General features: G+C 43.4%; 1 protein-coding gene across 3 annotated transcripts in view; it reads left to right on the top strand.

Moving 5' to 3' along the window:
- Window positions 1-24511, top strand: part of adad2 (adenosine deaminase domain containing 2) — an 82186-nt gene that overhangs the window by 15019 nt on the left and 42656 nt on the right. For 2 of the 3 annotated variants that reach the window (XM_072269806.1, XM_072269808.1), the window contains exon 2: window positions 24153-24227. The exons of the other annotated variant lie outside the window; for it this stretch is intronic. In XM_072269806.1, coding sequence (XP_072125907.1) covers window positions 24153-24227 — 75 coding nt within the window. The remainder of the gene's footprint in view (window positions 1-24152; window positions 24228-24511) is intronic. 3 annotated transcript variants of the gene reach the window in all.

The raw sequence follows: 24511 nt of genomic DNA on the forward strand, positions 1-24511 counted from the left end.
GGCGTTTCAGAAATTTCTCCAGATGTTCCTCTGTGCTTTCACGTCCATTCTCCATCAAATCAGAATTGTCCATGGCCCCTATTTAACAGATACGACATCATTTATCATTTATCATTGGTAAATACCACAAAAGAAAGGAGTAATGACAGTGTTCATGAGCTGATTAGAAATTTGATAGTGGAGCAGAAGAAACTGTTGCAAAATTGTTGAATGGTGTCTTCAGGCTCCTATACGCCCTGCCTGGTATTAGCAATACTTCATTGTCGCCAAACAATTGATACTGGAGCATACAATCATCAATGAGGGGGCATGTCTCAGATGTTGAGAGTCATTCTTGAGGTATTGCCTCTTGAAGATTTCCTCTGTGGTGGGGAGCTCTGTGCCCTTGATGAAGCTGAATGAGTCTACAAATGCTTGCAGGCTGTCCATGATCTTGTGCATTGGAAACTCCATATCAAGATGTGATGCAACCAGTCAGAATGCTCCCCACCAGACTGCAATAGAAATTTGCAGGAGTTTTTCTGCTTGAATGGTGAAGTAGATTTGAAGCAGACTGGTGGTTGTTAAATCTCTCCCTTGTTTCACAGACATCCAGCTAGTGACATGGAGCGTATGTATTTAAAGCATGCCAATTGACAGTTCTTTGTAGTGTGGCAAGCTCATGTATATTCAAAATGCTAACAGATGTCTTTAAAATGGAGAAAGTGACAGTGTAAACTATCTGGATTGTGGCACGTGTTTGTGAATGAAGTTGATTGCTTGTAAATAGGAAGTAGAAATAAAAATGAGATTCTGCAAGTGCTGGAAATCCAGAGCAACAGGCACACAATGCTGGAGGAACTCAGCAGGCCAGGCAGCATCTATGGAAATGAATAAACAGTGAATGTTTCGGGCTGAAACCCTTCTTTAGAAGTGAAAAGGAAGGGAGAAGATGCCAGAATAAGGAGGTGGATGGAGGGGAAGGAGATAGCTGGAAGGTGATGGGTGAAGCCAGGTGGGTGGGAAAGGTCAACGGCTGGACAGGAAGGAATCTGATAGGAGAGGAGAGTGGGCCATAGGAGAAAGGGAAGGAGGAGAGGGACCCAGGAAGAAGTGATAGACAGGTGGAAGAGGTAAAAGGCCAGAGTGGGGAATAGAAGAAGAGGGGAGGGATTTTTTTTTATTTCTGGATCATTGGGACCTCTTCTAGCGCAGGTGTGACGGGTACAAAAAGGACGGGTTGCACTTGAATCCTAGGGGGACCAATATCCTGGTGGAGAGATTTGCGAAGGCTACTGGAGAGACTTTAAACTAGAATGGTTGAGAGGTGGGAATCAAATTGAAGAGACTAGGAGGGAGGAGGTTGATTCACAGATGGAGAGAGCTGGTGGACGGTGTGTGAGGGAGGGTGGGCAGGGGACAGAGAACGGGAGAACTCAGACCGAAGATGTAGGGGAGAAGGAAGAAAAAGATAACAAAATTGTTTGCACCATCAGGGATAAACAGAGAGTAAGAGGTGGAGAGTTTCTTAAATGCATCTATGTTAATGCTAGGAGCATTGTAAGAAAGGTGTATGAGCTTAGAGCATAGATTGATACCTGGAAATACGATGTTGTAGCTATTAATGAAACATGGTTGCAGGGGGGGTGTGATTGGCAACTAAATATTCCTGGATTTCGTTGCTTCAGGTGTGATAGAATCGGAGGGGCAAAAGGGGGAGGTGTTGTATTGCTTGTCAGAGAAAATATTACAGCGGTGCTTTGGCAGGATAGATTAGAGGACTTGTCTAGGGAGGCTATTGGGTGGAATTGAGGAATGGGAAAGGTGTAGTAATGCTTCTAGGGGTGTATTATAGACCACCTAATGGGGAGCGAGAATTGGAGGAGCAAATTTGTAAGGAGATAGCAGATATTTGTAGTAAGCACAAGGTTCTGATTGTGGGAGATTTTAATTTTCCACACATAGACTGGGAAACCCATTCTGTAAAAGGGCTGGATGGTTTGGAGTTTGTAAAAATATGTGCAAGATAATTTTTTTTGTAGCAAAACATAGAGGTACCAACTAGAGAAGGGGCGGTGTTGGATCTCCTGTTAGGGAATGAGATAGGGCAGGTGACAGAGGTATGTGTTGGGGAGCACTTCGGTTCCAGTGATCACAATGCCATTAGTTTCGATATAATTATAGAGAAGGATAGGACTGGATGCAGGGTTGAGATTTTTGATTGGGGAAAGGCTAACTTTGAGGAGATGCGAAAGGATTTAGAAGGAGTGGATTGGGACAGTTTGTTTTATGGGAAGGATGTAATAGAGAAATGGAGGTCTTTTAAAGGTGAAATTTTGAGGGTACAGAATCTTTATGTTCCTGTTAGGTTGAAAGAAAAGGTTAAAAGTTTGAGACAGCCATGGTTTTCAAGGGATATTGGAAACTTGATTCGGAAAAAGAGAGAGATCTGCAATAAATATAGGCAGCTTGGAGCAAATGAGGTGCTCGAGGAATATAAAGAATGTAAAAAGAATCTTAAAGAAATTAGAAAAGCTAAAAGAAGATGTGAGGTTACTTTGACAAGTAAGGTGAAAATAAATCCAAAGGATTTCTACAGTTATATTTATAGCAAAAAGATAGTGAGGGATAAAATTGGTCCCTTAGAGAATCAGAGTGGTTGGCTATGTGTGGAGCCAAAAGAGACACGGGGGTGATTTTGAACAATTTCTTCAGTATTCACTAGGGAGAAAGATATTGAATTGTATAAGGTAAGGGAAACAAGTAGGGTAGTTATAGAAAATATGATGATTAAAGAAGAGGATGTACTGGCGCTTTTAAGGAATATAAAAGTGGATAAGTCTCTGGGTCCTGACAGGATATTCCCTAGACCTTGAGGGAAGTTAGTGTAGAAATAGCAGGAGCTCTGAGAGAAATACTTCAAATGTCATTAGAAACGGGGATGGTGCCGGAGGATTGGCATATTGCTCATGTTGTTCCATTGTTTAAAAAGGGTTCTAAGAGTAAACCTTGCAATTATCGGCCTGTGATTTTGACGTCAGTGGTGGGTAAATTGATGGAAAGTATTCTTAGAGATGGTATATATAATTATCTGGATAGACAGGATCTGATTAGGAACAGCCAACATGGATTTGTGCGTGGAAAGTCATGTTTGACAAATCTTATTGAATTTTTTGAAGAGGTTTCTAGGAAAGTTGACGCGGGTAAAGCGGTGGATGTTGTCTATAAGGACTTCAGTAAGGCCTTTGACGGGGTTCCACAGGGAAGCTTAGTTAGGAAGGTTCAATCGCTAGGTATTAATATTGAAGTAGTAAAATGGATTCAGCAGTGGTGGATGGGAGATGCCAGAGAGTAGTGGTGGATAACTGTGTGTCAGATTGGAGGACGGTGTCTAGTGGTGTGCCTCAGGGATCTGTACTGGGTCCAATGTTGTTTGTCATATATACTAACGATCTGGATGATGGGGTGGTAAATTGGATGAGTAAGTATGCAGATGATACTAAGATAGGTGGAGTTGTGGATAATGAAGTAGTTTTTCAAAGCTTGCAGAGAGATTTAGGCCAGTTAGAAGAGTGGGCTGAAAGATGGCAGATGGAGCTTAATGCTGATAAATGTGAGGTGCTACATTTTGGTAGGACTAATCAAAATAAGACACACATGGTAAATGGTAGGATATTGAAGAATGCAGTAGAACAGAGGAATCTAGGAATAATGGTGCATAGTTCCCTGAAAGTGGAATCTCATGTGGATAGGGTGGTGAAGAAAGCTTTTGGTGTGCTGGCCTTTATAAATCACAGCATTGAGTATAGGAGTTGGGATGTAATGAAATTGTACAAGGCATTGATAAGGCCAAATTTGGAGTATTGTGTACAGTTCTGGTCACCGAATTATAGGAAAGATGTCAACAAAATTGAGAGAGTACGGAGAAGGTTTACTAGAATGTTACCTGGGTTTCATCTCCTAAGTTACAGAGATAGGTTGAATAAGTTGGGTCTTTATTCTTTGGAACGTAGAAGGTTGAGGGGGGGACTTAATAGAGGTATTTAAAATTATGAGGGGGATTGATAGAGTTGATGTGGATAGGCTTTTTCCATTGAGAGTAGAGGAGCTTCAAACAAGAGGACATGAGTTGAGAGTTAAAGGGCAAAAGTTTAGGGATAACATGAAGGGGAACTTCTTTACTCAGAGAGTGGTAGCTGTGTGGAACGAGCTTCCAGCAGAAGTGGTTGAGGCAGGTTTGATGTTGTCATTTAAAGTTAAATTGGGTGGATATATGGACAGGAAAGGAATGGAGGGTTATGGGCTGAGTGCAGGTCGGTGGGACTAGGTGAGAGTAAGAGTTCGGCACGGACTAGAAGGGCCGAGATGGCCTGTTTCCATACTGTAATTGTTATATATTTGTATGGTTACCGGAAGGAGAAATCAATACTCATGCAATCAGTATTGGAGACTACCCAGATGGAATATAAGGTGTTGCTCCTCCACCCTGAGGATGGCCTCGTCATGGCACAAGAGGAGTCCATGGATCGACTTGTTAAATGAAGGATTCTATCAGTTTTTTTTCAAAGGTGAAGTATTCTTTTTATGCTGTGGACTTAAACTTTAAATTTGGATCAATTAACTACAGGATTCTTCAGCCTTAATTTAAGTGTGAAGTTAGGTTTGGCAGGCATGAGATTTAGGGATGTCAGACTTGAGAAGGAAGTACCAGTCAGTCATAATTGATGAATCTCATTTCCATTGACAGAATCAGCGTGATCTGTATATTTAAAAGTCACCTATACTTGGTAACTTCTCTTTCCCTGTGGCTGCTCCCTATTAAGTTAAATCTCTGCTCCTGGAAATGTTTTTTGAGAGTGTGCAATAGTTGAAGTATCTGAAACATTAACTATTTCTTTTCTTCACAGATGCTGCCTGGCCTGCCAAGTGTTTGCAGTATTTTCTATTTTTATTTCAGATTCCAACTACTTTTCATAGTCATAGTAATACTTTATTGATCCCGGGGGAAATTGGTTTTCGTTACAGTTGCACCATAAATAATAAATAGTAATAGAACCATAAATAGTTAAATAGTAATATGTAAATTATGCCAATAAATTATGAAATAAGTCCAGGACCAGCCTATCGGCTCAGGGTGTCTGACTCTCCAAGGGAGGAGTTGTAAAGTTTGATGGCCACAGGCAGGAATGACTTCCTGTGACGCTCTGTGCTGCATCTCGGAGGAATGATTCTCTGGCTGAATGTACTCCTGTGCCCACCCAGTACATTATGTAGTGGATGGGAGACATTGACCAAGATGGCATGCAACTTAGACAGCATCCTCTTTTCAGACACCACCGTCAGAGAGTCCAGTTCCATCCCTACAACATCACTGGCCTTACGAATGAGTTTGTTGATTCTGTTAGTGTCTGCTACCCTCAGCCTGCTCCCCCAGCACACAACAGCAAAAATGATAGCACTGGCCACCACACACTCGTAGGACAGCCTCAGCATCGTCCGGCAGATGTTAAAGGACCTCAGTCTCCTCAGGAAATAGAGACAGCTCTGACCCTTCTTGTAGACAGCCTCAGTTTTCTTAGACCAGTCCAGTTTATTGTCAATTCGTATCCCCAGGTATTTGTAATCCTCCACCATGTCCACACTGACCCCCTGGATGGAAACAGGGGTCACTGGTACCTTAGCTCTCCTCAGGTCTACCACCAGCTCCTTAGTCTTTTTCACATTAAGCTGCAGATAATTCTGCTCACACCATGTGACAAAGTTCCCTACCGTAGCCCTGTACTCAACCTCATCTCCTTTGCTGATGCATCCAACTATGGCAGAGTCATCCGAAAACTTCTGAAGATGACAAGACTCTGTGCAGTAGTTGAAGTCCGAGGTGTAAATGGTGAAGAGAAAAGGAGACAAGACAGTCCCCTGTGCAGCCCCAGTGCTGCTGATCACTCTGTCGGACACACAGTGTTGCAAGCAGACATACTGTGGTCTGCCAGTCAGGTAATCAAGAATCCATGATACCAGGGAAGCATCCACCTGCATCGCTGTCAGCTTCTCCCCCAGCAGAGCCGGGCGGATGGTGTTGAACGCACTGGAGAAGTCAAAAAACATGACCCTCACAGTGCTCGCTGGCTTGTCCAGGTGGGCATAGATATGGTTCAGCAGGTAGATGATGGCATCGTCAACTCCTAGTCGGAGCTGGTAGGCGAACTGGAGGGGATCTAAGTGTGGCCTGACTATAGGCCGGAGCAGCTCCAGAACAAGTCTCTCCAGGGTCTTCATGATGTGGGAGGTCAATGCCACTGGTCTGTAGTTATTGAGGCCGCTGGGGCACGGCATCTTCGGCACAGGGACGAGGCAGGACATCTTCCATAGTACAGGAACCCTCCGGAGCCTCAGGCTCATGTTGAATACATGGCGAAGTACTCCACATAGCTGAGGGGCACAGGCTTTGAGCACCCAGGTACTGACACCATCCGGTCCTGCAGCCTTGCTTGGGTTGAGGCATTTCAGCTGCCTTCTCATCTGTTCAGCTGTGAAGCCCACCGTGGTGGTTTCGTGTGGGGGAGGGGTATAGTTATGAGAGCAGGGTGGGGGACTGTGAGGAGGGATAGGAGGGGAGAGTAGAATATGTGTTGGTTGGGGGCCGACAACAGATGGCTTATGTGGGCCACTTTAGTCCCGGAACCGCCACTGAAAGTTTTCTCTCTCAATTTGCTGTGGCTGATGAACGTGTAGCAGTGATACGGATCTATATAATTAAAGTGATGGTTTTATTTTAGGTAAAAACTGCAGAATTTCAGAAGTTTATTGTTGGGGAAATCAAAGTCAAATTGAGGGGGATGATTTACAGAGAAAGAAGACAATACTAGCCTATAAATTGCAATGTCCTAAAAGAACCATTAACTTCTGTGATCAGAGTGAAAACTGTTTACGTTTGCAGATTATTGTCTTGTATAAATGCACTCAGATGGATGCAAGCAAACTAGATTTGGAATTTTTTTAAGATTCCTTTTTATAAATTTGCAATAATAACGCGCACGCAGACACACACACACACACACACACACACACACACACACACACACACACACACACACACTCACTCTAAAGTGACCGTTGATACACCTTATTAATTAAATATCTAATCAGCCAATCACGTGGCAGCAACTCAAGGCACAAAAGCAAGCAGGCATGGTCAAGAGATTCAGTTGCTGTTCAGACCAAACCTCAGAATGGGGAAGAAATGTGATCTAAGTGACTTTGACTGTGGAATGATTGTTGGTTCCAGATGGGGTGGAATATCTCAGAAACTGCTGGTCTTCTGGGATTTTTGCATCCAACAGTCACTAGAGCAGGGGCTCCCAATCCGGGGTCCACTGACCCCTCAGTTAATGGGAGGTGTTTATGATGTAAAAAACGTTTGGAACCCCTGCTCTGGAAAGTGGTGTGAGAAATAGAAAACATCCAGTGAGCAGCAGTTCTGAGAGCAAAAATGCCTTGTTCATGAGAGAGGTCAGAGGAGAATGGCCAGACTGGTTCAAACTGACAGGAACTCAGATAACCATGTGTTACAACAGCGGTGTGCAGAAGAGCATCTTTGCATACGCAACACATCACACTTTGGTGGGTTACAGCAGCAGAACACCACAAACATGCACTCAGTGGCCACTTTATCAGATATAGGAGGCACACAGTTAGTGATCATATAAAGATCCATTAATCTGAGACCAGCCCTCACATCAAAGTTCAAAGTAAATTTATTATCTAAGTATGTAAACGTAACTTTGCTGGATCAAATAACGACAACACAAAAAGATTGCTACTTATCTTTTAAGCCGTTTATTTCTTCGAGCTCAGCCGGCGAGTGAACTTGGACCCGACATCAGGGAGAGACCCTTTCTCATCTCCCCGGCCGTTCTACAAGTTCACTGCCCGATGTCAGAACTGTCAGAAGTTATAAGGCCAAAGTTATAAAGAACAATCAGTTTGATAACCATTCCGGTCAAGTCAATGGACTGTTGATACAGAGAACAATCAGTTTGGTAACTATTTGGGTCAAGTCAATGGACTATTGATACAGAGAACAATCAGCTTGGTTACTATTCCGGTCAAGTCAATGGACTATTGATACAAAAGTACAATCAATTTGTTAGACACTCCAGGCACCTTAATTAAAGAAAGGAATGTCCTACCTGGTTTGCTGGAGCCACAACTTAATTACAAAGATAAGAACATCCATCAAATTTGTGCTTTAATTAAGAAAGGAATGTTCTGTCTAATTTCCATCAGGTATGCTTTTTTGTCAAAATCAAAAGGTATGAAAAGCCCAGAGACATCTTGTGTGGATCTGAGCGAACTTTAACCCTTATCTTGCTCCAAAGAAAGCAGCTGTGAGACATTATTCAAACACACTGCAGTCACAGACATAGTCAGTTCTGAATCCATTGTTTACAGGAGTCTTGAGAATCCCCCATTCCCTTAAACTTTATCAAGTACATATGTGTTGCCATATACAGCCCTGAGATTCATTTTCCTGTGGTTATTCACAGCAAATAGAAGGAACACAATAGAATCAATGATGTGAGGAGGCAGGATTTATGTCCAGTCGAAATAATTTGACTGAAGCCAGTATTTTGTTCAATGGAAGTGCATATTTAACCCATCCACAGAGAGAAAAAAAATCAGCATGTTAAGTGATTTTCAGGTACAAAGAAATTTCTTCCCAAAATCATTAAAAATTTTCTGCATGCAAGCAAGGCTGATGGTCGATTACTGTTTTGAAGATGTTGAGGGCTGTTACCCTGTATCACCACAGTCGGTACGGTGAAAGTACTGCTGTGCTTTAAACATTTGACCCAGCAATGATGAAGGAACAAAATCGATGTCCAGTTTAGTACCGTAAGTGAAGCAGCAGAAAGGATCTAGATGTCAGTACTCCTGTACACCTGCGATATTTGAGCCTATAGACACTGCAGGTTGTGCACTTACGGGAAAATTCAAGAGAGTTGCTGCAGCACGTAACATAATGCACCAAGATAATGCTAGAAACACTCAGTGTTGGTCAAAATGTGTGGAGAGAGAAACAGGCAGCTGCTGCTTCTATTGCTGCTCTGACCTGATGGATCTCTATTCTGCCCTCCCCCCCACCTTTTTATCCAGGCATCTTCCCCCCCCCCCCCCCACTTATCATCTTCTAGTTAACCACCTCCTCCTCTTCCCCATCATTTTATTCTGGCATTTTCCCCTTCACCTATCACCTTCCAGCTAGCTTCCTCCCCACCCCCCCATCTTTTTATTCTTCCTCTTTCCTTTCCAGTCCTGATGCAGGGTTTCAGCGCAAAACGTCCACTGTTTGCTCTTTTCTGTAGACGCTGCCTGACCTCCTGAGCTCCTGCAGCATTTTGTGTGTGTTGTTCTGGATTTCCAGCGTCTGCAGAACTTCTCCTGTTTCTATTTCCAGCATTGTCCATACTGTCTGATTTGCAGTACCTGGAATATTTTCCTTTACAATGCATAGTGCCGCTGGCAATGGTGGTGAGCTTTTCGGATTTGGTACTGAAGCTACTTGTACTGGACAATGCAGGCAAATGAAGCTGATCCCTTCTTGCTACAGCGGTGATCTGGTGACTTTGGTGGCAGGCTGGAAAATTTCCTAGATTATTGAAGATAAAACTTATCAATACCCTCAATATAATTTTAATTTGCTTATTTTACATGTTGCCAAGTAAACACCTAAAGTCAGCAAATTAGAAGTATGTTGGGGCGCCACGGTATTACAGCTCGAGGCATCGGAGTTCTGAGTCCAATCCCAACGTTCTCTGTAAGGAGCCTGTATCCCAGTTTTCCCCAGCTGCTCTAGTTCTCTCCCATTGTCCAAGGACGTACATTACTTATAGGTGAATTGTCCTGTGATTGGATTAGGGTTAATCGGGGGTCCTGGAAGCTCGGCTCATAGGATCAGAAGGGCCCGTTCCATGTTGTATCTCTGAGTAAATAAAAAAATTAATAATATCTGATCCAGGATCCCAGCCAGTTTATGGGAACACGGGACCTCAGCCGGTTTATGGGATCCGGGATCTCAGCCAGTTTATGGGATCTGGGATCTCAGCCAGTTTATGAGAACACAGGCTCCAGGATCTCAGCCAATTTATGGGAAAACGCAATCCGGGATCTCAGCCAGTTTATGGGAACACGGGATCCGGGGTCTCAGCCAGTTTTAGGGAACACGGGACCTCAGCGAGTTTATGGGAACATGGGACCTCAGCCAGTTTTTGGGATCCGGGATCTCAGCCAGTTTATGGGAACATGGAAACACGGGATCTCAGCCAGTTTATGGGAATACGGGACTTCAGCCAGTTTATGGGAACACAGGATCTGGGATCTCAGCCAGTTTATGGGAGCATGGGATCTCAACCAGCTTATGGGAACACGGGATCCGAGATCTCAGCCAGTTTATGGGAACACGGGGTCCGGGATCTCAGCTAGTTTATGGTAACACGGGACCTCAGCCAGTTTTTGGGATCTGGGATCCGGGATCTCAGCCAGTTTATGGGAACACAGGATCTGAGCCAGTTTATGGGAACATGGGACCTCAGCTAGTTTATGGGAACACGGGATCCAAGATCTCAGCCAGCTTATGGGAACACGGGATCTAGGATCTCAGCCAGTTTGTAGGAGCATGGGATCTCAGCCAGTTTATGGGAACACGGGATCCGGGATCTCAGCCAGTTTATGGGATCCGGGATCTCAGCCTGTTTATGGGAACACGGGATCCAAGATCTCAGTCAGCTTATGGGAACACGGGACCTCAGCCAGTTTATGGGAACATGGGATCCGGGATCTCAGCCAGTTTATGGGATCCAGGATCTCAGCCAGTTTATGGGAACACGGGATCCAAGATCTCAGCCAGTTTATGGGAACACGGGATCCGAGATCTCAGCCAGTTTATGGGAACACGGGATCCAAGATCTCAGCCAGTTTATGGGATCCGGAATCTGGGATCTCAGCCAGTTTATGGGAACACGGGATCCAAGATCTCAGCCAGTCTATTGGAACACGGGATCCGAGATCTCAGCCAGTTTATGGGAGATCTGATCCTCGCTAAGTTTAGCGGGAGTGGTGTCCTGGGTGACTTGAAGTTTGCCAATAGATTGCTTTGGATAGTCAGTAAAAAAAAAAGTGCATTGCAGTGACCTAGTCTATTCAGTATTAATGTGTAAATTAGTTTCTCAGCATCATCATGTGACAGAAACAGGCATAACTGCATTATTTCTTAAGTGTAGAAATACTGCTTTGTGGAATTAAAATTAAAATCTGAATCAAGGATAATACCCAGGCTTGTTACTTCTGATAATACAAGTGGAGAAAAGTTCCCAAGTTTATCTTTTTTGATTTCAAAGTAATGAAATGTTTGATTAGTGCAGTTTTATTGTCGGTGGTGGTGAGTCTGATTATTTCATAGGTGCAACTAAACCAAGATATATACGTGTATTTGTATAAGTTTAAAAATTCAGTGCAGTTTAATTCTACAAACGTTTGTATTACCAATGCCAAATTTGTGTTGCGATTCAGGTGAAATAGGGGTCAAAAGGCATGGTAAGTTAGCAATTACCTGCAATGTTCTGCAATTCAGTTAATTATTTTGGAGCATAAATCTGTAACATTGGCTTAATTGGATTACTATAATATCCAGTCATAAAGTATTCACCAACACAATTCTCTGAGACCTCTCTAAAGCTGCCACGAGTTTCATAAAGGCATGCAGTGCAAGGAAAGGCTGGTCCATCTTCCCTGTGTTTGCTCATGACTTAATTCATTAGTTCCACTACTCTTCCCATGTTGCTGAAAGTGCTTTCTTTTTCAAGTATTGATTCAATAGCCCCAGAAAAAGTTATTGTTTTTAATGTTCTTTCCCATCTATTCAAAATTGCATCTCCTATGTTTTAAACCTCATCTCACCCGGGCTCTTCCAGTTACTTTAAACCTGTCTGCTTGCTACTTGCCACTGTGTCATTTCAGACAAGTTTTTTTTTCTATTTACGCATGCCACCATAATATTGAACACTTCCATCAGATTTCCCATTGATCATATTAGCTTCTCTTGTCTCTCCATGTAATTTAAATCCCTCAACTCGAGCACTGTTACAGCTGGTCAATACTTCCTCCAAGTCTTTATATCCTTTCTACAGTATGGTTCCCAAAGTTGGGTGCAGTACTCGAGTATTATAGAAGTTAAATTGTCAGTTTAATATTGAATTGACTTTATTTCTTACCTTTTCCACATACATGAGTAAAAAATCGTTACATTATGTCTTCATCTAAATGTGCAATGTGCAATCATAGTAATTTATAATAATAATAAATAGAACAGTCAATGTAATATAGAGTACACTCAAGTCAGCATGAGTTCATCAGTCTGATGGCCTGGTGGAAGAAGTTGTCCCAGAGCCTGTTGGTCCTGGCTTTTATGCTGCGGTACTGCTTCCCGGTTAGTAGCAGCTGGAGCAGTTTGTGATTGGGATAGCTTGGTCCTCAATGATCCTACGAGCCCTTTTTACAGACCTGTCTTTGTAAATGTCCTGAATCATGGGAAGTTCACAACTACAGATGCGCTAGGCTGTACGCACCGCTCTCTGCAGAATCCTGCGATTGAGGGAGGTACAGTTCCCATACCAGGCAGTAATGCAGCCAGTCAGGATGCTCTCAATTTTGCCCATGTAGAAAGTTCTTAGGGTCTGGGGGCCCATACCAAACTTCTTTAAACGTAAGAGGTGAAAGAGGCGCTGTTGTGCCTTTTTCACCACACAGCTGGTATGTACGGACCATGTCAGGTCCTTGGTGATGTGGATGCTGAGGAACTTGAAGCTGTTTACCTTCTCAGCCCCAGATCCATTGATGTCAATAGGGGTTAGCCCGTCTCCATTCCTCCTGTAATCCACAACCAGCTCCTTTTTCTTTGCAACATTGAGGGAGAGGTTGTTTTCTTGACACCACTGTGTCAGAGAGATGACTACTTCCCTGTAGGCCACCTTGTTATTGTTTGAGATAAGGCCAATCAGTGTAGTGTCGTCAGCAAATTTAATTAGCAGATTGGAGCTGTGGCTGGCGATATAGTCATGGGTATACGGGGAGTAAAGGCGGGGACTCAGTACACAGCCCTGAGGGGCTCCTGTATGCGGTACATAGTGTGTGTTACTTTGATATCATAAGCTTCATCAGTAGCAGAACCATATTTGAAAGAAAAAGAAAACGTGAAAGAAGTGGTTTTGTGAAATGTCTGAAGGACTAGTGCACTGTTACTTAGTTCTTGTCATTATAACAGCTTATCATTTCCTTTGTGGAATAGGGAGTAAAGAAATGAAGATGTTAGAAATTGGAAGTAATCCATGGTAATGATGTGTTAGTCAGCATCTCAAAAGTCTGCTTTTCTATAGGAGTGAATGAAGACAGTAGAAACAATAATTCCTCCAATAAAGGACTGGTTGATATTTTTGGGAAAGACTTTATCATAACTGGGACAAATATATATTCTAGTAAGGTTTGAAAAATAGAGGGGAAAGAGTTAGACAACAGCAAATCAACATTCTGCGATCAAGAACATTAATGGGTGGTGGGGTGGAGATATGTCTCTACCAAAGGAGGTGCAAGGTGTTCTGTCCCTCTGCTATCCTGCAAGTAATCCTTGGACAAGGTGTAGTACCTGCTTAGCCCCCCTGCTTGGGGTCACGTGAACCCACGGGAGCAGGTGGTGGATGGTCGTATGAGCAGCCAGTGAAGATCACAAGTTCTGGTTATGCTACCACTGACACCAGGCAGACAATCTCTGAAGAGTATTGATAATGGCTGGGATCGACCGCCTTGTAAGGATACTGCCCAGAAGAAGGCAATGGTCATGGAAAGGCCATGATCACCCACGTCATATGACAGGGCATATGACGAACAAGTGAAAGCTGGCTTAACGTTTCAGTTGAGGTCATTTGACCCTTTCTTATTTTCCGTTCATGAAGCTGTCTGGTCTGATTGCCTTCACTTTTAAGTTCTCCTTATTTTTGTTACCTTAGAAATTTCTATCACCATATACTTTCTGTTGTGACCATGAACAAAGGCACCGGAGAAACTGAAGCTGGTGCATATACAATATTTATTTACCAAAATGTGTAGCGGGCATCATATTCGAGACACTTGGAAGAAGAGGCCTGTCTGACCCAATGTTAAATGACATTTTTATATGCTAATAATGAAAGGTAACAGGACAATTCTCTTGTTGCAATGTATCTATAAAGCTTCCTTTGAATTATATGTAATTTTCAAACCCCTCACCTTCACCCCCACACTCCAGACATTAAATGTTAATTCCCACTGACTCTGGGGTTGTGTTCATGCGTACAGTGGCATACAAAAGCTTGGGCACCCCAAGAGATTTGAGCGCTCAGATAACTTTTACCAAGGTCTCAGACCTTAATTAGCTTGTTAGGGCGATGGCTTGTTCACAGTCATCGTTAGGAAAGGCCAGGTGATGCAAACTTCAAAGCTTTATAAATACCTTGACTCCTCAAGCCTTGTCCCAACAATCAGCAGCCATGGGCTCCTCTAAGCAGCTGCCTAGCACTCTGAAAATTTAAATAAATGATGCCCACAAAGCAGGAGAAGGCTATAAGAAGATAGCAAAGTGTTTTCAGGTAGCCGTTTCCTCAGTTCGTAATGTAATTAAGAAATGGCTGTTAACAGGAACGGTGGAGGTCAAGTTAAGGTCTGGAAGACCAAGAAAACTTTCCGAGAGATCTGCTCGTAGGATTGCTAGAAAGGCAAATCAAAATCCCTGTTTGACTGCAAAGGACCTTGAGGAAGATTTAGCAGACTCTGGAGTGGTAGTGCACTGTTCTACTGTGCAGCAACACCTGCACAAATATGACCTTCATGGAAGAGTCATCAGAAGAAAACCTTTCCTGCGTCCTCATCACAAAATTCAGTGTCAGAAGTTTGCATAGGAACATCTAAACAAGCCTGATGCATTTTGGAAACAAGTCCTGTGGACTGATGAAGTTAAAATAGAACTTTTTGACCGCAATGAGCAAAGGTATGTTCGGAGAGAAAAAGGTGCAGAATTTCATGAAAAGAACACCTCTCGAATTATTAAGCACGGGAGTGGATTAATCATGCTTTGGGCTTGTGTTGCAGCCAGTGGCACGGGGAACATTTCACTGGTAGAGGGAAGAATGAATTCACCGAAATACCAGCAAATTCTGGAAGCAAACATCACACCGTCTCTAAAAAAGCAGAAGATGAAAAGAGGATGGCTTCTACAACAGGAAAATGATCCTAAACACACCTCAAAATCCACAATGAACTACCTCAAGAGGCGCAAGCTGAAGGTTTTGCCATGGCCCTCACAGTCCCCCGACCTAAACATTATCGAAAATCTGTGGATAGACCTTAAAAGAGCAGAGCGTGCAAGACGGCCCAAGAACCTCACAGAACTAGAAGCCTTTTGTAAGGAAGAATGGGTGAAAATCCCCCAAACAACAATTGAAAGACTCGTAACTGGCTACAGAAAGCGTTACAAGCTGTGATACTTGCCAAAGGGGGTTTTTCTAAGTACTGACCATGCAAGGTGCCCAAACTTTTGCTTCAGGCCCTTTTCATTTTTTGTTATTTTGAAACTGTAAAAGATGGAAATAAAAAAGTAATCTTCAAATATTAAAGAAATGTGTCATCTTTAACTTTATGCCTTTTGGAAATCAGGTCATCTTTTACTCCCTTAGCTATTCACAGTAACAGAAATTTTGACCAGAGGTGCCCAAACTTTTGCATGTCACTGTATGCAGGGATCTGAGGTCAGGTGGAGTATTTCTTTGTTTGCAATCAACCCCAAAAAACAGCTCAGGAAGATCATTGTTGAAAGCTGCATTTTTAATTTCGATCTGCACTCCATGTTCAGGTCTGAAGACAGGCTGCTGTTGAAATTAGTATTTGTTATATACTGTAAATCCAGAATATGCCCTTTCACTTTCCTTGAAATAACTGAAAATGTATATATAGACTTGTCTGGTTAAGAGTCTTGACTAATTTTAAAGACTTCAATTTTCAGAGAAGCATCATGTCTTTGTCAAATCTGATAATGTATGCAATACCACATTTTCTCTGGAGAAATAATCACTGTAATAACTCAATAGTGCCACCTACTGTAACATGATGGTAGTACAGCTCTTCAAATATTCAAATTAACTATGGCAGCTGTTGGTGGACCTCGAACAGCGGCTGAAGTTCCCCAACCATATCGCAGCCACCACCCTGTGACCAGACATTGTCCTAGTGTCTGAGTCTACTAAGCAAGTGGTGCTGCTGGAGCTGACAGTCCCATGGGAAGATAGCTTGGAAGAGGCCTTTGAAAGGAAGCTCTCCAAGTACGCAGGACTGGTCAGCAACTGTCAGCAGGCTGGATGGAGAGCGAGGTGTCTCCCGGTGGAGGTTGGTTGTAGGGGATTCGCAGCCCATTCCTTAGTTAGCCTTCAGCATTTTGGGCATCGAGGGAGAGAGGAAGAGGAGAGCCATCAGCAGTGCCACCGATCCAGCAGAGAGGGCCTCAAGATGGCTGTGGCTCAAAAGAGGGGAGCCATGGAGTCATAAGTAGCTAGCCATCTGGACACAAGCTGGGGTCTGATCAGCCCCGGCTGGGTCACCTGGAGGAGGGTGTATGATGTTGAAAGACCCGAAACACCCGATGATTCCAGGAACATCACTGAAGATGTGTCCAGAAGCATCAGTAGATGTATGTACACAGTCTATTTAAATGAGCCATTGTGCTTAGATTGTGACCAATATAGACCAAATGTCATTGCTTCATTTCCAATGTTCTTAATATTCTTATTTCCAGAAAGTAATAAGGTTGGCAGTTATTGATCCTCTCAATCTCACTCAGTAGTTACAAATCATAACTTTAAGGAATTGTAGCCTTGTTCTTTAGGCACAGTTCAAATGCCATCTGAAATTTGCTGAAGATACAACCATTGTTGGCAGAATTTCAGATGGTGTTCAGGAGTGAGAAAGACCGGCTGGTTGAGTGGTGTCACTGCAGCAACTTTGTACTCTACGTCAGTAAGACCAAGGAACTGATTGTGGACTTCAGGAAGGGTAAGATGAGGGGACACACACCCGTCCTCATAGAGGAATCTGAAGTGGAGAGAGTGAACAATTTCAGGCTCCTGGGCGTCAATGTCTCTAAGGACCTAACCTGGACACAATGCAGTTACAAAGAAGGCACAACAGTGGCTCTATTTCATTAGAGTCTGAGGAGATTTGGTGTGCACTATGGGCTGGATGGCCCACAGCGAATCACTGGGTGGCATGGTCTAGGCCCCATGCACTTGGCAGTAGCCAGGTCCCAGTGCAAGGCATGATTTGCTGATTAGTCAATTTAAACGCGGGCTCAGATCACAGGTGAGAGCCAATTTTCCTCACTCTGCGATCTTCACTCCCCTCTCCAGGGTGCTGGAGCCTTTTGCTGTTCCGTTGTTTGGTGAATTTAAACATCGGTCCAGATAGACTGAAAAGACAGAGTGTCAGGATCCGGGCACGAGCCAATTTCGCTTGTTCTCCGTGATGGTCCTCCTCTTTCTATAGCGCTGAGGCTATGAAGACTGCCCTGGTTGTTGTGCTCTGTTGCTGCTAATATGATGAACTGATTAGCAAGGCATTGGGCCTACTCCAGGTTCAGCTCTGAGGACTTAATTCCATTCAGAATGTTGTTGTTTGCTTTAGTTATTTGCATGTTTTATATTATCTTCCCTCTCTTGCGCATCAAGTGTTGGTCTTTTTATTTTTTTAATTTGGTTCTTTCAGGTTTCTTGCTTTGTGGCCACCTGAGAGCAAGCAAATCTCAAGGTTGTATAATTTATACATTCTTTGATAATAAATGTACTTTAAGCTTGAACTTGAAACACTCCCAAATTTCTACAGACGTACTGTGGAGAGTATTCTAATTGACTGCTTCACCATCTGGTGTGGGCGAGGGGTCTACTGGTGTGAAGTAAGCTGCAGAGTGTTGTAAAATTAATCGGCTCCATCATGGGTACCAGGCTCTGTAGTACCCAGGACATCTTCAAGGAGTGATGCCTCAAAAAGGCAGTGTCCATAATTAAGGGTCCTCACCACCCAGGACATGCCCTATTCTCATTGCTACCATCAGGGAGGAGGTACAGGAGCCTGAAGGCACACACTGAATGATTCAGGAACAGCTTCTTCCCCTCTGCCATCCAATTTCTGAATCTATGTCAGAATGAACCCATGAACACTACTTCACTACTTTTTTAATTTCTGTTTTTGCACTATTTATTTAATGTAACTATTCAATATACATATACTTAATGTAATTCAGTGTTTCAGTGAAAGCAAAATCATGTCTGACGAATCTCATAGAATTTTTTGAGGATGTAACTAGTAGAGTGGATAGGGGAGAACCAGTGGATGTGATATATTTGGATCTTCAAAAGGCTTTTGACAAGATCTCACACAGGAGATTAGTGTGCAAACTTAAAGCACACGGTATTGGGGGTAAGGTATTGATGTGGATAGAGAATTGGTTGGCAGACAGGAAGAAAGATTGGGAATAAACGGGACCTTTTCAGAATGGCAGGCAGTGACTAGTGGGGTACCGCAAGGCTCAGTGCTGGGACCCCAGTTGTTTACAATATATATTAATGACTTAGATGAGGGAATTAAATGCAGCATCTCCAAGTTTGCGGATGACATGAAGTTGGGCGGCAGTGTTAGCTGTGAGGAGGATGCTAAGAGGATGCAGGGTGACCTGGATAGGTTAGGTGAGTGGGCAAATTTATGGCAGATGCAATTTAATGTGGATAAATGTGAGGTTATCCACTTTGGTGGCAAAAACAGAAAAACAGATTATTATCTGAATGGTGGCCGATTAGGAAAAGGGGAGGTGCAACGAGACCTGGGTGTCATTATACACCAGTCATTGAAAGTGGGCATGCAGGTACAACAGGCGGTGAAAAAGGCAAATGGTATGCTGGCATTCATAGCAAGAGGATTCGAGTACAGGAGCAGGGAGGTACTACTGCAGTTGTACAAGGCCTTGGTGAGACCACACCTGGAGTGTTGTGTGCAGTTTTGGTCCCCTAATCTGAGGAAAGACATCCTTGCCATAGAGGGAATACAAAGAAGGTTCACCAGATTGATTCCTGGGATGGCAGGACTTTCACACGATGAAAGACTGGATCGACTAGGCTTATACTCGTTGGAATTTAGAAGATTGAGGGGGGATCTTATAGAAACATATAAAATCCTAAAGGGATTGGACAGGCTAGATGCAGGAAGATTGTTCCCAATGTTGAGGAAGTCCAGAATGAGGGGTCACAGATTGAGGATAAAGGGGAAGCCTTTTAGGACCGAGATTAGGGAAAAGCTTCTTCACACAGAGAGTGGTGAATCTGTGGAATTCTCTGCCTCAGGAAACAGTTGAGGCCAGTTCATTGGCTATATTTAAGAGGGAGTTAGATATGGCCCTTGTGGCTAAAGGGATCAGGGGGTATGGGGGGAAGGCTGGTACAGGGTTCTGAGTTGGATGATCAGCCATGATCATACTGAATGGCGGTGCAGGCTCGAAGGGCCGAATGGCCTACTCCTGCACCTATTTTCTATGTTTCTATGTTTTTCTCTCGTCGTGTATTGCTGCCACAGTTAACAAATTTGACGACGTATGCTGGTGCTATTAAACCTGATTCTGATACTCCCAGAGCGCCGATGCATACAGACATCTCGATTTTGAGCCAGCGTCTTGAAGCAAAGGTAGTATATTCCCAAATAGTGATGGTGTTGACTTGGGGATCTTGCAGGTACAGTACTGCACAAATGTCTTAGGCACATTTGTATAGCTAAAGTGCCTAAGACCTTTGCACAGAACTATGTTTGTTAAAGTCGAGCAGAGAACAAGTTTGTAAATCTGTCGGGAACAAAGGATGTTGTGAATGGTGAGGGTGGAGTGCCGCGGGAGGGGTGTGGGACAGGTGGCAATGCCAAGGGCGGGTGCAAACACACCCAGCCCTGAGACACCAGGCAAGGTCATTTGATTCCAAACAATTGGTTTATTAATCATTACAGAATGTCTCTCTGGTGCTTCCTGCTCCCTCCCCTCTCCCTTCCTCTTTTCCCAACCATGATTCCCCTCTCCCTGTCCCCTTCCCACTCTCAGTCCACAATAGAGACCCAGATCAGAATCAGATTTATCATCACTCACATAAATGTCATGAAATTTGTTTTTTTTTGTGGCAGCTATATAGTGCAATACATAAAATTACTACGGCACTGTGCAAACGTCTTGGGCACCCTAGCTAGCTATATATATAGTACCAGCGATCGAAGTTCAATTCCTGTCGCTGTCTCTAAGGAGTTTGTAATTCTTCCCATGACTATGTCAGTATTCTCCGAGTGCTCCAGTTTCCTCCCACGTTCAAAAGGCATACGGATCAGTAAAGGTTAGCAAGTTGTGGAAATGTTATGTTGGCCCCGGAACCATGGTTGACAAGATTTGTAATTGAGATACTCAGAATTACAAGTGATGCAGGCAGAAAAGCAGCTACTCCTGTAGGTGGCAGAGAGCCACAGGACACCGGATTCATAGTGATTAGCATAAGACAAAATCTTTTAGCAATGATTAGCCAAACAGGTCAGCAGAGACAAATTCAGTTGTGGTTTTGAATCAATGTTTTAAAACTCAGCAGAGAGTTGACAACAATATTGTTCACGCTAAGAGCTGGCAGGGATTCAAAGGGCTGAATGGCCTACCTTGCCATTATCATTGTTGAATTTTGTGATTTTTTTTACATTCAGGTATGTTCTAATATACAAACTGGGGTCAGTATGCATTTTTGTCTGCTCTGCTACCGTCCTACTTAGTTTAAAATCTCACAGATTCCCAGAAAAACAAAGTAGTTAGCATCACGGCCCCAGAGTAACGCTGTTTGGTTTGGTTGTATTCATGGGTATTCGTGTATGGTTCAGTGACAATTAAACTTGTTGTGATCTAATGACACATGCACATCCTGGAAATATAGTTTTGCTGTGATTTCCTGTGGAAGAATGTGTATTGAGTACAGGAACACACATCAAAGTTGCTGGTGAAGCAGCAGGCCAGGCAGCATTCCTAGGAAGAGGTACAGTCGATGTTTCAGGCTGAGACCCTTCGCCAGTCCTGACGAAGAGTCTTGACCTGAAACATTGACTGTACCTCTTCCTAGAGATGCTGCCTGGCCTGCTGTGTTCACCAGCAACTTTGATGTGTGTTGCTTGAATTTCCAGCATCTGCAGAATTCCTCATGATTGAGTACAGGAGATGGGATGTTGTATTAGATGTTGGTGAGGCCTAATTTGGAGTATTGTGTGCAGTTTTGGTCACCTTCCTACAGGAAAGATGTGAACAAGGTTGAAAGAGTACAGAGAAAATTAACAAAGATGTTGCCGGGGTGGAGGACGCAAGTTATGAAGGAAGATTGAATAGGTTAGGACTTTATGCTTTGGAAAGAGTAAACAGTCAATGTTTCGGGCTGGGATGCTTCTTCAGGACTGTTTAATGTGCCTCTTCAAATGTCCCTCTGTTAGCTTTTTGCAACCCATTAAAAGATTTGGTTTTCCCTTTGGCTCATTCTGGGTTGAGATGGTGTTTGCTGTGCTGCCACTTGAAGAGGCTTTAGCTTTGGACGACGAGGGGCATGGGATGTCCTAACAGGAACACTTGTTGCACCAGTGGTGGGTACCTGGAAAGATACAGATTATTCTGCTGCCAGGGAGGGGGTTGTTGGAAGCCGGTGGCTTAAAGTGAACATTTTTTTCACACCAACCCCAAGGAAAGAAAGAGATGGTGGATATCTGTCACCATGCTTGTTGCCTTGGCTGTGCTAACTAAAATGCTGTCTGACATTTTGTTACATATTGAACAACACCACGGTCCACTCTGACCTCCATTTTCCAACCTCACTATAATCCTCTACCCCCATCAATCACGAACACTTCTTTTCTTGACAGAGTGATTAGCAGCATTGGGGCTCCACAGGGGACTGTCTTGTCTCCCTTTCTCTTCACCATTTACACCTCGGACTTCAACTACTGCACAGAGTCTTGTCATCTTCAGAAGTTTTCGAATGACTCTGCCATAGTTGGATGCACCAGCAAGGGAGATGAGGCTGAGTACAGAGCTACGATAGGAAACCTTGTCACATGGTGTGAGCAGAATTATCTGCAGCTTAATGTGAAAAAGACTAAGGAGCTGGTGGTGGACCTGAGGAGAGCTAAGGCACCGGTGACCCCTGTTTCCATCCAGGGGGTCAGTGTGGACATGGTGGAGGATTACAAATACCTGGGAATACAAATTGACAATAAACTGGACTGGTCAAAGAACACTGAGGCTGTCTACAAAAAGGGTCAGAGCCGTCTCTATTTCCTGAGGAGACTGAGGTCCTTTAACATCTGCCAGACGATGCTGAGGATGTTCTATGAGTCTGTGGTGGCCAGTGCTATCATGTTTGCTGTTGTGTGCTGGGGCAGCAGGATGAGGGTAGCAGACACCAACAGAATCAACAAACTCATCCGTAAGGCCAGTGATGTTGTGGGGATGGAACTAGACTCTCTGACGGTGGTGTCTGAAAAGAGGATGCTGTCTAAGTTACACACATCAAAGTTGCTGGTGAACGCAGCAGGCCAGGCAGCATCTGTAGGAAGAGGTGCAGTCGACGTTTCAGGCCAAGACCCTTCGTCAGGACTAACTGAAGGGTCTCGGCCTGAAACGTCGACTGCACCTCTTCCTACAGATGCTGCCTGGCCTGCTGCGTTCACCAGCAACTTTGATGTGTGTTGCTTGAATTTCCAGCATCTGCAGAATTCCTGTTGTTTGCTGTCTAAGTTACATGCCATCTTGGACAATGTCTCCCATCCACTACATAATGTACTGGGTGGGCACAGGAGTACATTCAGCCAGAGACTCATTCCACCAAGATGCAGCACAGAGCATCATAGGAAGTCATTCCTGCCTGTGGCCATCAAACTTTACAACTCCTCTCTTGGAGGGTCAGGTACCCTGAGCCAATAGGCTGGTCCTGGCCTTATTTCATAATTTACATATTACTATTTAACTATTATGGTTCTATCACTATTTATTATTTATGGTGCAACTGTAACGAAAAGCATCTTCCCCCGGGATCAATAAAGTATGACTATGACTATTTCACTGTATTTCCAAATAGCACCAAGATAGCAGTCCCTTTAAAGTTTCCTGATACAAGCCACCTACTGTGTTATTCAGAGAAATTATTTTCATCAGTGCTGTCAGAAGCTGTCATGCTGTTTTGTGGGGGGAAAGAATAGCATGTTATCAGGCACTGATGAAAAATTAATTGGTAGAATCCTTCTATCCGCTTTTAGGTATTGAAGCTAAATTATTGCCACTGAATTCTTGTTTAGGTTGGATTTAACAAAAATACTTTTGAACATCATTAAAGACGAATGTCTTAAGTAGTAAGCTCCTGCTGTTAGATTTTAAAATCTATGATGTGGTTTGAGAAGGAGAGGGGTGAGAAACAAAGTGTGAATGGTTTAATTATAATGAATTCTGATTATGGCTCATTCCTTATGAAGTGCAACTGCCAATGTTTAGGATTATACAAACCAATTCCGCTGGAGGTGGTGTTCATGCTTGTTGGGTGGTGGGAGTGTGTGTGGGGACTGGCCTTTGCTGTCAGTGCTGCTCTCCAGTGCTCAATCGGTGGAAAGACAGGCTGGATTGCGTGCGTCTGCGCACTATCGGGAACTGTATCATCAATTTGCAGGACTTGGGCTATATATATAGGTGTGCGAGTGTGTGTTTTTTTTTGTGTGGTTGGTGTTTTTCGCTCGCTGTTTTGAGTGTGCTGTGTATGTTTTGCACCTTGATCCCAGAGGAATTCTGTTTCATTCAGCTGTGTTTATGGATGGTTGAATGTTAATTAAACTTGAATTTGATGTGATTGATTTTAACCGTATATTTGAAAATCAACAGCTCAGACCTGTCATTAGTATGAATGCAACTGAGTACTGATGATCTCCCTCTTGCAAAGAACCTTCTGTAAATATAAAGTGACCCCCTGCCCCCAAATGTCATACCAGCAATAATTTATCTTTCTTAATTGCAACAGCTCAAACTCCAGAAGTTACAAACTCAGGTGCAAGGGCTAAAGTTTTATCCATGAAAACCCCACGAGTCCCAACTGGTAAGAATATCTATCGGGAAAATATTTTTAAGTTGTAAGTTATTTTCTTTTTTAAAAAAAGAGTGGGAGATTGCTGCCAGAATACTCAGTAAACTGAATGGTATAAAAATAAAAACATATTCCTCCTATTTGTAGAGATCTCCCTTGAATTGTGCATTAGATGAGGGGCTAAGTTCCTCCAATCAGCAGATTGGTGGGGATTTACATGGGTGCTGTTTATCTCTCTGTTTGAACAGCATTAGCCACCCCTTTCCTGACAGATTTTCCTGCCATCAGTGTAATCC

The sequence above is a fragment of the Mobula birostris genome, chromosome 10 (genome assembly GCF_030028105.1).
Source record: "Mobula birostris isolate sMobBir1 chromosome 10, sMobBir1.hap1, whole genome shotgun sequence".
Classification (NCBI taxonomy): Eukaryota; Metazoa; Chordata; class Chondrichthyes; order Myliobatiformes; family Myliobatidae; genus Mobula; species Mobula birostris.